Raw genomic sequence first — 16197 nt, forward strand, 5'->3', positions numbered from 1 at the left:
CGCATTAGCTTGCTATCCCTACTTTGTCACCAGAATTTGAAACTTTTGTCGTAGTTGTTTCACCCTGGTTCCTAAATGAATCGATAGGAATATTGTGTGGTTCGTGTCTCAAAGTGGTTTCTTGTTTGCCATGTAAAAGTGATGGTGGGGTAAATGCTGTAAAAGTAGGTTTTTGGGTTTTGTTTTGTTTTTAAATTCAGTCATTGTAATTGGTTTTGCACTGTTTCATTGATATGCACTAACAAATGAGAAACATACCTCATTTTATACAGAACACAAATCCTGCAGGAGTGCTTTTGTTCTTTGGGTGCCCCTAAAAACTGAACAATGTCCAAAAGAATGATCTCAAACAGGTAGCAGAGGCTCAGCCCAGCTAAAAAATATTAATTTGCAAATGGAGCGAAAGGTTCTTTTAAATGTTTTGGCTTAAAATGATCAACTTGATTTAAAAAAAATAGAATCACATCAATATGACTTACAATTTGATTAATTCACCTCACAGCTCTTACATAGGGTATAAACTACAGTAGATTGATTTTATTTTCTTTATCAGAAGTTTTTCTACAAATTAATGAAAAAAATATATACCTAAATAATGTAGTTGTAGACCACTGGTACTCGACCCAATCTGCAAAAAAATGGTGAGGTGACACTCCTAATTCAGGTAGCTACTTTTCCAGAATGGAGTCCATCATTCAACTGCACACTTTTTCAGACGTGCTCAAACTTTTACAAATGTACCACAGGAGACGGCTGCTTTATGAAGATGGAATGTCATTGCCTATGTAGCAGGAATAAATATTCACTCCTGTTGTGAAATACATCCAGACTGCTGAACAATTGAAACGGACTTCTTTTTTTTTTTGCTGCAATGTCAAACTCCCAGATTTTACATTGTGTTGTATAGTGTGGACTGAAAACTTCCCCGAGACTGTCGTTTTCACTATACAGCCCATTATGTTCACAGGTCACATAAAACACACACCTGAAAGGGAGGTGTCTGTGAATACAGGAGGTTAATCAGTTGTAATGATTTCAATGTTCATCTATTTACATAAATGACCAAATAATGTATGTAGCCTTTCACATTAGTTGCATAATGTATGTGTTGATATATAACAAATGCCTTATAGACGAGGGACATTCAACCTGATTGAAACTACCAGAACAATAAAAGACTAAGATCAATACTTTCCTTGTTGTCATGTGTAATTAGCCCTTGTCCCTCTGATGACAGCCTCAGAAATTAGGAAATACAAAAAGTCAGTGTCTGTAGTTCAGGGTAATGTTACAGTAAGACAAAGATGAATTTTGACTGCAATGACAGATGAGTTTATTAAAATAATTCTTTAACCATCCTAACTACGAATTTTTGTACCTCAATAGAAATTAAATTTATAAACCTACTCAAAAAATGTCAAGGATTGAAGAGAGACATCACTCTACCTGACCACACACACACACACACACACTCAGACCAAGAGTGGGCTCAGTGCAGTGCTTTATGTTTCTGCGTTGTAACGGCAGTATGCAAAAGTATACTTGAAGTGCAGTAAAGACTCATAAGATGTAAAGATACTTAATTGCAAAGATAAACCAAACAGGATTATTCCAGTATAGGAGCAGATTTTATCTTTTTTTTGAGAGGGGCTCTCTGAGTAAGCGATTAAGATGATTTGTGTGAAAGTATGCAGAGTAATGGATTGCGATTCACAGCAAATAAGGTCAATGTGGTGGGAGGTAAATAGACTTTGAGAGAAACATCTGGTCAGTTTGGCCATAATCAGTGAGAAACTGAAGCCACTACAACCATTAACTGGTTATTGTGACTAGCAGCATCAACATATCCAGCTCTAAAATGAAAACTCTAAATAGTTGTACGACAAAAATAAAATCGAAGGCGTTTCTTTTTTTTTTTCAAATTAGATGTCTGCTCGTTTCTACAGGCTGATGCACTTCTGATGCACTGATCAATTTCAGACAAGCTGTAAATAAATTAAATGATCAGAGTAGAGGTTCTTTACCAGATGTGATCAAATTTTAATGAATCACAGGAACAGGTAGCAAACATAAAAACATTGAAGCCTGTCAGCAGAAGTCCTCTGCCATCACAGGTTTGAAAGTCAGTTTTTCTTTCAGAAACCTGGACCCTTACATGATTAGATCGGAACTAAAGCAGCCAGAGATTGTTTTAGCACATTAAACCCCACTTTACAAAACAGGATATGCACACAAAATATGAGTTTTTAAATTAATCACCCTCAAGCATCAATAGGAGTGAATAATTCTGACACTTGATGAGCTCTACAATCCAGTAAAATAATACATATTACACCATGTGAAACTAGTCTATTGGAAATGTACATACAATGCTTAATGTGAGGAGAAGTTGGTAACGTCACTTGAAAAGTTCTTACAAAGACCTAGAGCTGTCCAATAGCTTCCAAATTGTTCAGTAAAACATGTGCAGAGGGCTTTTAAACGGAGACACCACAACTGTCAGGGGGAAACCCTACAATGAGGTCAACACTCATCTATACAAAATAAAACATAATCACCCTCATGGCTAAAAATATGCCACCTAAAAAAAAGGAGTTCGAAAAAAGTCAGTTTTCCTTGCAGTTAATACTGCCGCTGCGTTCCTTTGTAGGGTTTGAACCCGCCCACGCTGCCACCGCTGGGAATGGAGTTACTGGTGATCTGTACAATGCGGTTCATTCCAGAGGAAGAGTGGCTGCAGAAGGAGACGACACAGAGTCAGAAATGATCAATGGTTCCACTTTGAACCATCATTTGTGAACTGGATGTTACCTGCCAGGAGACAACATGCTCCCTCGGCCGCCTCCCATTCTGCGATTATCGGGGAATGTTCTTTCCTGGGAGCTTGATCCACCAGGCCATTCCTTCCTCAATCCCGGCTCCCTGCTCTGACGCTGCACCACCACCTGCCGGCCAGAACTGAATGGCTGCAGACAAAGAAGAGACCTTGAGTCAGTCATGATGAATAAATGGTAGCAGCAACAGACCAAAAACTGGTATGACAAAGTATGGTGATATTTTCATGAATAGGAAACTGATCTTCTTAGATATAAGTCAGAAATACAACCATCATACTAAAAATGGTTTGTATTTCATCTTTTTTTATTTAAATGACCAAAAATGAAATCTGCTGACCAAGACTAATACTCATTGGCTAGTTTTCAAATTGTCATGAGGACTTAAAGACAGCTTCAAGTCACACTGAGAACATGTTTTGAATGAATACTCAGTCGTAGGACCCAAAAAAATGCTGAGTCAGAAGTCATGCTGACCTGATTCCCCATCACCATGGGCCTTGTGTCTCGGTCGTTAAAGCTGCTCCTCCCCCGGCTGGAGGAGCCCCCTCTGAGGGAAGGACCTGGACCGTCTCTGCTGGATCGCTCTGCCCGCATTCGTATTGATCCTCTGTTCAACCGAGAAACACAACAAGTCAGATTTAAATCAAAGAAAACAGGCTATCACTTGCTGGATAAAAAAATGTTATTCAGGAACAGCAGAGTTTGTTTTTTTTACCGAATATCTCCCTTGTTGGCGTTTAAACCATTATTCTTCCACCCATGCCCTCCATCCCTGGGTGAGCGGTTGTGTGACATGCTCTGCATTGTAGGTCTGCCTCCCATAGGGCGATCGTGCATGGGAACTGGCCGTCTCTCATCTCTTTCCCTCCGGTCTGTGTCTCGGAGTTCAGTACGTGGAGGCGGAGGAGGAGGCTCAGTCCTTCGAACTGTTTCAAAGTTTTTTGGGTAGCGCTCAAAACCAGAGCTCTCTCTGTGAGGACCCGGGCGACTCTTCTTTACCTCCGGCTCACCGTCAAACCGGTGACGTCTTAAACAAAGGCAAGAAAGGAACTAGTTGAGTCAAAATGTTAAACTTGCAGGAAATAAAAAGAGTCAATCTGTTAGGTCAAATCCCTGGCCTGAATAAGCTAAATGGAATTCAGCTATGATTTAATTATCTACAAGTTTGCCTCTTCCTTTTGAACTGAACAGTCCACTTCTTAAAAAGTGACCCGTCTTTGGATGATTTAAAAAGGTACTGACCTTTCATATGTGTTGGGTTGGTCAGCACCACTGTTAGGAAAGCGACCCCTTTCTCTGGGACTGAAATTCTGGAAGCGGTTCTGATTCCGGTTGTAGTTTGAGCCTTGGTTCAGTCGGACATCTTCAGACTGGATCTTCTTATTGCCATTCCAATAGGGATTATCTCTTCGCCTGAAGCAAACACAGACATATCTCATGACTCCTCAGAATAAGGGCAGTTGTAACATTTCAAAAAAATGCAGTGTCACTCTTTTATATTGCTAGCTTAATGAGGATAGGCTTGATGTACAAGTCCCAGTCAGTGTGTAGCAGGATAAAACCTTGATACTAGCATATACTAGTAAGTCGTAATAGCAACATCATATTTGACCAAAATATAGGGAAATTCAGATATTTCAACACCGGCTTTTGTGTTTGCAACGGAAGTCATGCACTCGTGTGTTAACAGTACGAACTTATTTACTGCCACACTGGGATGACATTGTGGCATAATTTTCATTTCAGGAAGTTCAGTGAGAATGGTACAGCTGATAACAACATGGCAAGCTGCAAGACGTATGTGAAATTCTATGTCCCAGTCAATGTCCACCAAGCTAACCAGGAAACATTTCTCTATCTAAAGGATCAATTCCACATAAAAGTTTACAGTATTTCCGCACTATAAGGCGCACCTAAAGCCTTTAATTTTCTCAAAAAACAACAGTGCGCCTTATAATCCAGTGAACCTTATATATGATAAATTTTAAAATAGGCCATTCATTGAAGGTGCGCCTTATAGTCCAGTGTGCCTTATAGTGCAGAAAATACTGCAGTTCAATTCAAGACTATTCCCTTGTTTGATTATGTATTCTATACTATTTCTATTAAAGCATAACAAGTTCATAAAGCATAAAATATTCTTATATATATATATGTGTGTGTGTGTGTGTATTTAGGCTATATATACCCCTGATCCACGTCACGGCCTCGTTTCAGATTGTTTCTCTTTTCCTGCTCGTAACGGAGCTGCTCCTGCTGCCTCCGCAGCTCCTCGCGTTCGCGGGCCATACGCTCGGCCTCCTTGCGCCGTTCCTGAAAGAAGCCATATTTCATTAACATCCATTAGAAGGTTTGAATTCTGCAAGACAATTGCAGCTACAAATGAAGCTTTTTTAAAGATGAACTTTTTACAAATAGAAATATCTTCTGGTATACAGAAGACACAACTATCAGCAGCACTACAACAGATTGGAAACATTATTCAAGCCAACACTGATGCTGCACCTGCTCTATTCGGACTCTCTCCCTTTCAAGCCTCTCCCTCTCCAAGCGCTCCCTTTCCAGTTTTTGTCTCTCCATCTCTAGTCTCTGTCGCTCCCGAAGAAGATTCTCCCGTTCTTCCCGCTCCCTCAACAGGCAGACACGCTCACGTTCCCGACGCTCTTGTTCAGCGACTTCACGGCGCCTTTTAAAATCACAAAAAAAAAAAAAAAAGGGAAGAGGCTCACATCTCAGAACTGAGCTACAAAAATATAGAAATACTTCTAAACTGCTGAATGGGAACTTGAGACAAACCTGCGCAACTCAATGGCTCTACGGACACGCTCCACTCGAGCCATCCGTTCACGCATCCTCTGCTCCTTCATCTTCTCAAATGGCAGGATGTCCTCCCCCTTGTTAACAAAAGGTCGCTGTTTCTTCATCATCTCCAACTGAAGCAGGGGGAAGAGTATTTCAGGTCAAAGAGCTCAATAAACATATAGATTTACTTAGAGTACAAAGAGTCACACACCTCCTCAGGGGGAATCAACCATTTTGGCCGCCGTTGAAAGTTCATGTTGATAAATGGCTGGAAAAAAAAAAGCAAGAAGAATGTTGTTAACCATGCTCTGACGACAAATCTGTAAAACTCATTGACATGCATTTAAATGTATTCTTATTCTTACTCTATCAAAAAACCTTCCCCTCCTGAACGGTCTTGTTTTGCCAAACCTGAAATCACCTCTGAAATGATTTACCATCATCATCTTGCCTGGGCTCTTTGGCCCTACAAGAGAAAAAAAAATTCAGAACTAAATTTCTTCAAGGGAGACAAACAGGAGTTATTTAAGCCGTCCTTTGAGATTATTGGGGAAACTCCTATGGATTCTCTGGATTAAGGGCAAGAGGAATGAAACCTACGTCCATGCTTCCTGTCATCTTTCTTTGAAGACTCTGGTCCAGAGTTTGATGAAACTGACTCAGATCTTTTGGGCTCTTGTTTCTCCTCTGAAAGTTTTTCCATTTTCTTGTCTTCTTTTTTGTAAGCTGGTGGTGTTCTGCATACCACAACAACAGAATGTTAAATCTGCTTAAAATTCACAAAGGTTTAACTCTTTCAATATTTTCTGTAACCCACTTGGTGATCATCTTTAAACCCGTGGAAAAGCGTTTGTCACTCGATTTGCTGCAACCGGCTTTGTCATCTGCTTCCTTCTTTGATCCTTCTTTTTTGAATGGATCATTTTTGGCCTGAAAAACAGTGACGCTGATTGACTTTTTTTTTTTAATCTATAATGAAAAAAGGTAACAATAGATCAATAAAGATTTATAATCATGTAATCTCTTTTTTCAAATTTACCCTCTCAACATATATCTGCTGCCCATGAAGCTCCGTGCAGTCGAGGTGGGTCACGCACCGCGCTACTTCCGTACTTGAAGTCATCGTCACCAAACCGTAGCACTTTGAGCTGGGACTGCGAGCATTTGTCACCACCTTGGCACTCAAAACCTGTTTTCAATAATATTTCATTCGTCAGTGATTCACTACATTTAGTTGATATTAACATTGTTATTTTCACACATATTTAACATCTAATTAAAAACATTTCATTTACCTTCCCATATTTACCAAACAGGTTCTTTAAATCAGCTGCTTTGGTATTTGAAGACAGGCCGCTCACCCATATGTTACGAGAAGACGTACTGTTGCCGCCAATGCTAATGACTCCTGATGAATAAAACGCACCATTAACGGTGGGAATAAAAAGAAATGCCACAAATGATCCAATTCCAAAGAATGTTTTCCTGCATTTTATAATTCTATGTACAAGTATATTAATTAATTCTTACCTTTTTCATCTTTTCCATCTCTGTCTCTTGAGGAGCTGCAAAGCAAATATTTGAACAACAAACAAAAAGAAAGACATGAAGGTAAATACAACCCTGATATTAAGTGGCAAGCAAACATCCGGTGGAAAAACACACAAACACCACATTTTGTTATTTTCAGAACAAGAAAAAAAAAATCCCATGGGCAAGACGTTGATCTGAACCAATGGCTCAAGGCTTCATTGCTTTTCCAGTGTTGAGATGGATCATGATTGCCAGCCAATTTATTCCCTGGACCAATGAAATCTTCGGAAGTTTGTGCAACTTCACAGCAAATCGTTTGACCAAAAGAAAAGAAAGGAAAACAAAAAAGCTGCCATCGCAGGGGTTACTGTGCTTTTACAATGCCTTGTGCGGAAACTGGAAAAGGGTTTAAAACGATTGGGCAGGTCAAAGTAACAAAACAAGAGGTGTTTTCTCAGCTGCTGGTAAATGGCACACTTTAACCGACTTCAGGAAAATAAATCAAAGTAGTAACTGGCAGGATTAGGTACATCAGTCAACATTTCTCGTTACGGAAAAAAAAATCTTGAGGCTACCCACAATGCTGCGTTCATAGCGAGCTTGACTTGGTAGTATCAAAGAACTGACATAGAAAGACAAACCTCTTTGCTTGACCTGAAGCCCCAGTAGTGCAGGGCCCTTTCTTCCCAGAATCCTTTTCCTTATCTCCTGTTTCAGCTTTCTTCGAGGCGTCTCTGCCGTCTTTCTTCATGTGCTCACCCCTGGATCCATCATCATTCTGGCCCTCTATGTCTTCCTCCTTCATGACATCATCTGGGCTCGTCTCAGCAGAAGCCTCTGGCTCAGCAGTGTCTTTCTCAGCCTCAGAATCTGGAAGTTTCACATGTTTACCTGTTTCCAGGAGATCATCCCCGTCAACATCTAGGGTGATGGCATCTTCATTTTGGATTGAGACGGACAGGTGATCGTCCTCAACTTCTTTAGAGGAAGTCATGGCTTCAGCCTCCACCTCTGGCTCAGCGTCTGCCTCGACCTCAGACTCGGCATCGACGTCGGACTCGGCATCTGGACCGACCTCACGTTCAGCCTCCGCATCCAGCTCAGGCTCAGGCTCAGGCTCAGGCTCAGAATCAGCAGCATCAGGCTCCAAAGCTTCTGGCTCTGGTTCAGCCTCAGCCAGGACTTCAGCCTCAGGCTGAGGCTGAGGAAGGCTGTCTTCACAGGGTGCTGCTGGCTTAGAATTTTCACGAGTACCATCATCTGTATCAGTTACATCTGAGGGATTTAATGAGGATAAACATGGCAAAAAAAACACTTTTAACATTGACATGTCGGTTGATACTTGACCTGAAAAGTAGAATAGAAAGCACATTCAGTGTTAATGGTCATCGAGGGCGTAGACACCACAGGAAGACACAAAACACACAATCTTCACTGAAAATGGGATAATTCAGCTCTCCTCAGATCTTCACACGTTTGGTACTTCATTCATGCTGTGCTCCACACTTCCAGATGTTACCTACAACGTGTAGGTAGCAGTCCTCCAGGTAGCAGTCTTGTGACAAAGTTCAAATAGAGGAAGAAAAAAAAATTCAATTCATCCCACTGTGTTTTCCCATGGTGCCAAAAATGCATTTCCAGCCGATGAACTTTAGGAAATCTTCCGACATCTTTCTGTATGTCCTCGATAATCAAAATCCTTGAAGTCTTATCAGAAGATTTCGGAACACCTTGAAAACCCGTCTTCCATAATCAAACCCGATGTACTGTAATGTGGCCAGTCAGCTGTAATCAGTCAGTCCTCAAGTGTCCCAGGCCATAAATTCATGTCCCATCTCTTCACTGCACACATCAGACTGACATCCGAATGGGTCATCTTGATGGACATCTGTGATGAACTTATGATGTCTTGATCTTTCTGTTGCCTGTGATTTCCACGAATCTTTACAAGAGGTTTCCAGTCTGGGTTTAGGGCTGTGAATTATCCAAACTGAGGCATTATTCACAGGCCAGCTCCTGTGACAAAAGTTATGAAGGTGTCCAGTCCTCGTGGTGCAGGTAGTAGGGCATTCTGACCCACCCAGTGCATCATCCATTCATGCACTTGTGTCACATGTCAAATGGAAGGCGAAGATCCTCAGTGATTGCACATCACCTATCAGATAGTGTGAAGCTCAAGTCTTCATTTTCCCTGGAGAATTCTGCTGAAGGCCAGAGGCAGCCTGAGATCCACTGAAGCAACCTGAACGATTCTTTACAGTCTGTTCATTTGTCTTAGGGAATTGGGAACCCAATCCAAGTCACATCCAATAATTCATTTATGTACCACCATAAATAGGTTGAGTCAGTCCTGAGGAATCATGACTGCGGTGCTCCTTTCGGTGCCGTGTAATGTGATGGTAAAAGTACAAGAAGTAGCAAAGAGATGCGTGAAATACCACTTTCCATACTTAAGCAGCCTGCCAGGGTTTTGTCATCCTATGTGTTAGCTGTAAAAATCAAACAACCTTAACTTTCCCTTTGGCATCAACGTGCCAGCATACATACCTTTTTCTGTTTCGAACTCTTCAGGTTCCTAGAAAGGAAAAGACTGAAGTCAGCAGATCAATAATTTAATCATTAGAGTCCCCGTAACAAAAACAAGTTGGACAGTGTCAAGAAAGTACTTATTGCAGTCTTTCAGGGTTTAGTATACATTACGGTTTTATCTCTGGTAAGGAAAAATTGTACCACTGTGCAGAAAACAACACGACTCATCCTATGAGACTAGAAAATATGTGTTCAAGGGCACAGATGTCCTCAATAGAGGGAACTTTTGTGCTGATGCGGACTGATTTTGATGTCCCATCACAGGTTAATGAATCTAATTTATTTCAAGGAATTCTGTACGTCGCTTTTGGAGACGTGAATGAATCATACTCCATTACATACAGACAAACATGGATAACCCCCTCGCAGGGGTGTAAAATTCTGCAGTATTGTCATAAGTCATATTGTGTACATCAACCGTGACATGATGGTGATGTTGTTACTGTCCCAGCTTTCATATTGTGCGTCAACATGGAACTTGAAGTGTCTTAGTTGAATGTGTGCACCTCATAAACGGTAAATCTAAGCATGTAAGTCTCACAGGGGTATGATTAATTGTGTTTCCTTATTGCTTCTCAACCCTTGAATTTCTTGGCACAAAAGCATTTGCTGGAATTCAACAGAACCTTTTCACAATGAAAGGAAACTACTGATATACTGGTTTGTAAAAGCAAACTCTAATTAAATGGAACACAAATAATATCCAAATATTTCAAAGACAAGTGTGTGCCATCCTCACCATGGCGAGCACAAATTCTTCCCCTGTGACATCCAGGCCCGGCTCCACTTTCTTTCCTAAAAGTTAACACATGTTGACACTTAAAATCATGAACAACAACAATAGCATTTGTACTCGTATAACCCCGCCACCTTTATTGATCAACTTAAGATCAAGTCTACCTTTAGCTTTTCCAGCCTTCCGTGGGGGTGTGTCTGTCGGAAGGTGAATCTGAATGTTTTCTGGGTCATCACCTTCATCCTCAACAGCCTTTAAAAATATGAGCATTTTAATAACAAACAACAATTTAAAAAAAAATCAAGTCACCCCTTACAACTATTTAGAAAAAAACTACCAAACAAATACAACCATACCAATTGAGCCACCCTTAGTTAGGATGAGAACTGGTTAGGTTGGTTATTACATCGTTCTTGTAAAGGTCAAAACTCTTGAGTTGTGTTATGGTGCAGCATTCAGGCCGACATGTCAGTGGTTAAGTCACACACACTTGCTTCAGAGTTCACAAACGTTTGTACCTCAAGTCTGTTATTCATTTATAATCTGTTGTTGGAAAAGCAACATACATTTCAAACATTAATGTGATAAAATTACTGGCAACTGTTGAGTCTATTTGAAAAATACAAACAGCACCACAATGCATGTACTCCATGTCACTCCAGGATTTTGTCCAAACCATCAACTAAAAAATGAGCTTGAACTCTTTTCATGGGTTCAATCGGATATTTGTGGACTGACCAAAACCCATGGTGAGACACCCTTGATTTGAAATATCTTCAATCCGAATAATTTAATTTAGATTAAGCCCTGCAGAATTAGACTGGGTATAATTGTGAAGGGAAGCATAAGCCTTGTGATTTTAGGTCTGATGTTTACCTCTGCACGTAAGAAATACGTGATAGCACTGCACAAGTAGTATCTTGTGCATGCTTTCATTATCTTACTGTCACCACGATGCAAATTACCTGGTCAAGTGGGGTTCAGTAATTAAATAAGATCAAAGTCCACACACACACACACACACACACACACACACACACACACACACACACACACACACACACACACAGTCAGAGTCTGCTGTGTGACGTCACTAAAAACCAGTGACGTAGATCACGTAGATCGGTCCAAAAAAGTCGATACGTTACAAAAACAGTAAACACTTTACCCACCCACCCAAAATGTTAAAACTCCTCTGGGTGGATAGCCTGAATTGCAACCATAAACTTATGTTATCCTTTTTCAACACACAGACATCCAAGAACGTTTATCGGACCAGACACAGGCCAGCGTAATATTAGCAAGATGCTAACTACCCTGCCCTCTTTTCTTGCAGAAATTAGGTAAGAATTTAAGTTACCTGTCTCAATCTTGAAATAAGAACGCTCTTTACACCAGATGTATCCAAATTCCGTCGCTTGAGCTCCGACTTAAGGTCAACAACTCTTAATTCGGATATTTTCTTACTCTCGGTTGAAATGGCACCCGTCGCCATTTTACCTCAGGATTGCAACGACCGGATGTGCGCGCCGACGCCTGACGGAGCTCAGCTTCTTCTTTGACCTTTTATGATGCCAGTAACCACAACAGCGCCGCCTACCACTGGGAGACGGGTGGTGAATGAAAAATTGCATTACAGTAATCATATTACGTATTACGTAAGTGCACAAAATACCACTTACCCACTTATTTACTGTAAAGTGAAAGTTGAGTAGTTTACCAGTGTCAGAATGAGTGGTTCTGAGCAGATATTATTGTTATTGTTATTATTATTATTATTATTTTTTATTGAGATAGTGAATACATTGGTGAGATAGTGAATATACTGTATTGGTAGAAGGATGCTGCGTTTTGAACTGCCAGGCAGGAGGCTAAGAGGACGTTTATGGATGTAGTAAAAGAGGACATGACAGTGGTTGAGTTAGTGGTCGAGGAATCACGGAAGGAGAAATATATTTTGAATTTCTAATGTTGACTTGTATATGTCTGACAAGATGAAAAAAATCGACAATTTAAGTTGTCACAAGCAAGATTTGGTTCAACGATACAAATCTACGTAAAAATTACATGGACAGAAGTTTGAATGAATGAAGAATGAATGAAGAACGAAAGAAGAACACTTTAATAATCCCAAAGGGAAATTATTCACCTCTGCTAAAAAAGACATACAGTCATACCACATACGTTAGACAGAATACGTCACACATTCCATTATTACTTAATCTACATCAATTATTATAAATTGAATGGTGGATTGAATGGTGAATTGGATTCTACTAAATATTTGTATTTGTTTGTGTGTATGTGTGCGTGTGCGCACGTGTGTGTGAATATTTCTCAAGTAACTTTCATTTGCATTTAAATCTGACTGCCGCTTTTCGTTTTCCTGTCATTACCATTCTTGTATGCAATGAATTGATAATGCACTGCCATGTCACATTGGTGAGAATCTATGAAGGAAGAAGGAGAGGAGGAAAGTGTGTTCGCACGAAGAAGAGAAGAGGAACACCAAGAGTATAGGACTGAGAGTGGGGACGTTGAATGTTGGGACTATGACAGGAAAGAGAGTTGGTTGACATGATGCAGAGGAGGAAGGTAGACATACTGTGTGTCCAGGAGACCAGGTGGAAAGGTAGCAAGACTAGAAGTTTAGGAGCAGGGTTCAAGTTGTTCTATCATGGTGTAGATAGGAAGAGAAATGGAATAGGAGTTATCTTGAAGGAGGAGTTTGTTAGGAATGTTCTGGAGGTAAAAAGAGTGTCGGATAGAGTGATGAGTCTGAAGCTAGAAATAGAAGGTGTGGTGTTCAATGTTGTTAGTGGATATGCTCCACAGGTAGGACGTGAGCTGGAGGAGAAGGAGAAATTCTGGCTGGACTTTGATGAAGTGATGCAGAGCATACCGAGAAGTGAGAGAGTTATCATTGGTGCAGACTTCAATGGACATGTTGGTGCAGGTAACAGAGGTGATGAGGAGATGATGGGCAGGTTTGGTATCCAGGAGAGGAACGCAGAAGGACAGATGGTAGTTGACTTTGCAAAAAGGATGGAAATGGCTATAGTGAATACGTTCGTCCAGAAGAGGCAGGAACATAGAGTGACCTATAAGAGTGGTGGTAGGAGCACACAGGTAGACTACATCTTGTGTAGACGGTGTAATCTGAAGGAGATCAGAGACTGTAAAGTAATGGTAGGTGATAGTGTAGCCAAACAGCATAGGATGGTGGTGTGTAGAATGACTCTGGTGGTGAGGAAGATGAAGAGGACAAAGGCAGAGCAGAGGACGAAATGGTGAAAGCTGAAAAGGGAAGAGTGTTGCATGACTTTAAGGAAGGAGTTAAGACAGGCTCTGGGTAGTCAGGAAGTGCTTCCAGATGACTGGACAACTACAACTAATGTGACCAGGGAGACAGGTAGGAGAGTACTTGGTGTGCCATCTGGAAAGAAAGTAGATAAGGAGACTTGGTGGTGGAATGAGGAGGTACAGGAGTGTATACAGAGTTAGAGGTTAACTCAGAAGTAGTGGGACACTGAGAGGACTGAGGAGAGTAGACAGGAGTACAGGGAGATGCAGCGTAAGGTGAAGGTAGAGGTAGCAAAGGCCAAACAAGGGGCTTCTGACTTGTATGCTGGGTTGGACAGTAAGGAGGGAGAGACTGATCTATACAGGTTGGCAAGACAGAGAGACAGAGATGGGAAGGACGTGCAGCAGGTAAGGGTGATTAAGGATAGGGATGGAAGTCTATCGACAGGTGCCAGTAGTGTGATGGGAAGATGGAAAGAGTAATTTGAAGAGTTGATGAATGTGGAAAATGAGAGAATAAAGACTAGAAGAGGTGATGGTTGTGGACTAGGAAGTAGTAAAGATTAGTCAGGATGAAGTGAGGAGGGCACTGAAGAGGATGAAGAGTGGAAAGGCAGTTGGCCCTGATGATATACCTGTAGAGGTTTGGAAGTGTCTCAGAGAGGTGGCAGTAGAGTTTCTGACTGGGTTGTTCAACAGGATCTCAGATAGTGAGAAGATGCCTGAGGAATGGAGAAGTGTGCTGGTGCCCATTTTTAAGAACAAGGGGAATGTGCAGAATTGTAGCAACTAAAGAGGAATAAAGCTGATGAGCCATACAATGAAGTTATGGGAAAGAGTAGTGGAAGCTAGACTAAGGGCAGAAGTGAGCATTTGTGAGCAGCAGTATGGTTTCATGCCAAAAAAGAGTACTACGGATGCAGTATTTGCTTTGAGGATGTTGATTGAGAAGTACAGAGAAGGTCAGAGGGAGCTGCATTGTGTTTTTGTAGATCTGGAGAAAGCTTATGACAGGGTGCCCAGAGAGGAACTGTGGTATTGTATGAGGAAGTCTGGAGTGGCAGAGAAGTATGTTAGAGCAGTGCAGGACATGTATGAGGACTGTAAGACAGTGGTGAGGTGTGCTGTAGGTGTGACAGAGGAGTTCAAGGTGGAGGTGGGACTGCATCAGGGATCAGCTCTGAGCCCCTTCTTGTTCGCTATGGTGATGGACAGGCTGACAGACGAGGTTAGACAGGAATCTCCATGGACTATGATGTTTACAGATGACATTGTGATCTGCAGTGAGAGCAGGGAACAGGTGGAGGAGAAGCTAGAGAGGTGGAGGTTTGTCCTGGAAACGAGAGGAATGAAGGTTAGCCGCAGTAAGACAGAGTACATGTGTGTGAATGAGAGGGACCCAAGTGGAAGAGTGAGGTTACAGGGAGAAGAGATCAAGAAGGTGGAGGATTTTAAGTACTTAGGGTCAACAGTCCAGAGCAATGGAGAGTGTGGAAAAGAGGTGAAGAAGCGTGTACAGGCAGGATGGAACGGGTGGAGGAAAGTGTCAGGTGTGATGTGTGATAGAAGAGTTTCAGCTAAAATGAAAGGAAAGGTGTACAAAACTGTGGTGAGACCAGCGATGTTGTTTGGTCTAGAGACAGTGTCACTGAGGAAAAGACAGGAGACAGAGCTGGAGGTAGCAGAGATGAAGATGCTGAGGTTCTCTCTGGGAGTGACCAGGAAGGATAGGATCAGGAATGAGTCCATCAGAGGGACAGCACATGTTAGAGGTTTTGGAGATAAAGTCAGAGAGGCCAGACTGAGATGGTTTGGACATGTCCAGAGGACAGATAGTGAATATATTGGTAGAAGGATGCTGAGTTTTGAACTGCCAGGCAGGAGGCCTAGAGGAAGACCAAAGAGGAGGTTTATGGATGTAGTGAAAGAGGACATGAAGGTAGTTGGTGTGAGAGAAGAGGATGCAGAAGACAGGGTTAGATGGAGGCAACTGATTGGCTGTGGCGACCCCTGAAGGGAAAAACCGAAAGGAGAAGAAGAAGATTGGTGAGAATCTATTCATCACGTTTCCGCGTGTCTTCTGTACATCCACTAGTGGGCGCGCTAGTATTTAGAATTAAGCGTGAGGAAGGAAACGAACAGAACGTGATTATAATTGGAATGGAAGCATATCTGTAACAACAGATAGCATCTTGAACTCTTTTCGACTCTTTCGTCAAGTCGAAAACTGGCGATTTCATGGTACCCTCTTACTCTGTCGTTATTATGTTTATCAACACGTTCTACTTGTAAACGTTTAAGATTGAAACGAGCTGTCGTGAAGTGCCGTAAAGCAGTAGACGACTAGCGCCGATCTGGCGCCCCCCTGCGGCGATGAGCGCAAAGACTGATAGCAGT

General features: G+C 41.6%; 1 protein-coding gene across 1 annotated transcript; it reads right to left on the minus strand.

The window, feature by feature from the left end:
• Window positions 1–1381: 1381 nt before the first annotated feature.
• On the minus strand, window positions 1382–12013 carry sltm (SAFB-like, transcription modulator). Its single transcript, XM_068315108.1, has 20 exons — window positions 11858–12013; window positions 10662–10749; window positions 10501–10556; window positions 9720–9747; window positions 7814–8447; window positions 7170–7204; window positions 6935–7047; window positions 6679–6828; window positions 6457–6569; window positions 6240–6376; window positions 6005–6105; window positions 5851–5907; window positions 5634–5770; window positions 5343–5523; window positions 5026–5150; window positions 4080–4250; window positions 3553–3864; window positions 3312–3444; window positions 2812–2966; window positions 1382–2734 (listed from the first exon to the last, which is right to left on the minus strand). Exons 1-20 carry the CDS (start codon window positions 11990–11992, stop codon window positions 2623–2625), a joined length of 2973 nt encoding a protein of 990 aa, XP_068171209.1. The 5' UTR covers window positions 11993–12013; the 3' UTR covers window positions 1382–2622.
• Between the last annotated feature and the right edge of the window lie 4184 nt (window positions 12014–16197).

This window comes from Antennarius striatus, chromosome 1, assembly GCF_040054535.1.
Source record: "Antennarius striatus isolate MH-2024 chromosome 1, ASM4005453v1, whole genome shotgun sequence".
Taxonomy (NCBI): Eukaryota; Metazoa; Chordata; class Actinopteri; order Lophiiformes; family Antennariidae; genus Antennarius; species Antennarius striatus.

Excerpts from the sequence above, each read along its gene's own strand:
- sltm (XM_068315108.1), bottom strand. The coding sequence starts at position 11,992 with ATGGCGACGGGTGCCATTTCAACCGAGAGTAAGAAAATATCCGAATTA. Across the intron at positions 8,448-9,719 it reads AGAGTTCGAAACAGAAAAAG|ATGTAACTGATACAGATGAT; the intron begins GTATGTATGCTG and ends TAAATCCCTCAG. Across the intron at positions 6,570-6,678 it reads AGCAGATATATGTTGAGAGG|GCCAAAAATGATCCATTCAA; the intron begins GTAAATTTGAAA and ends ACTGTTTTTCAG.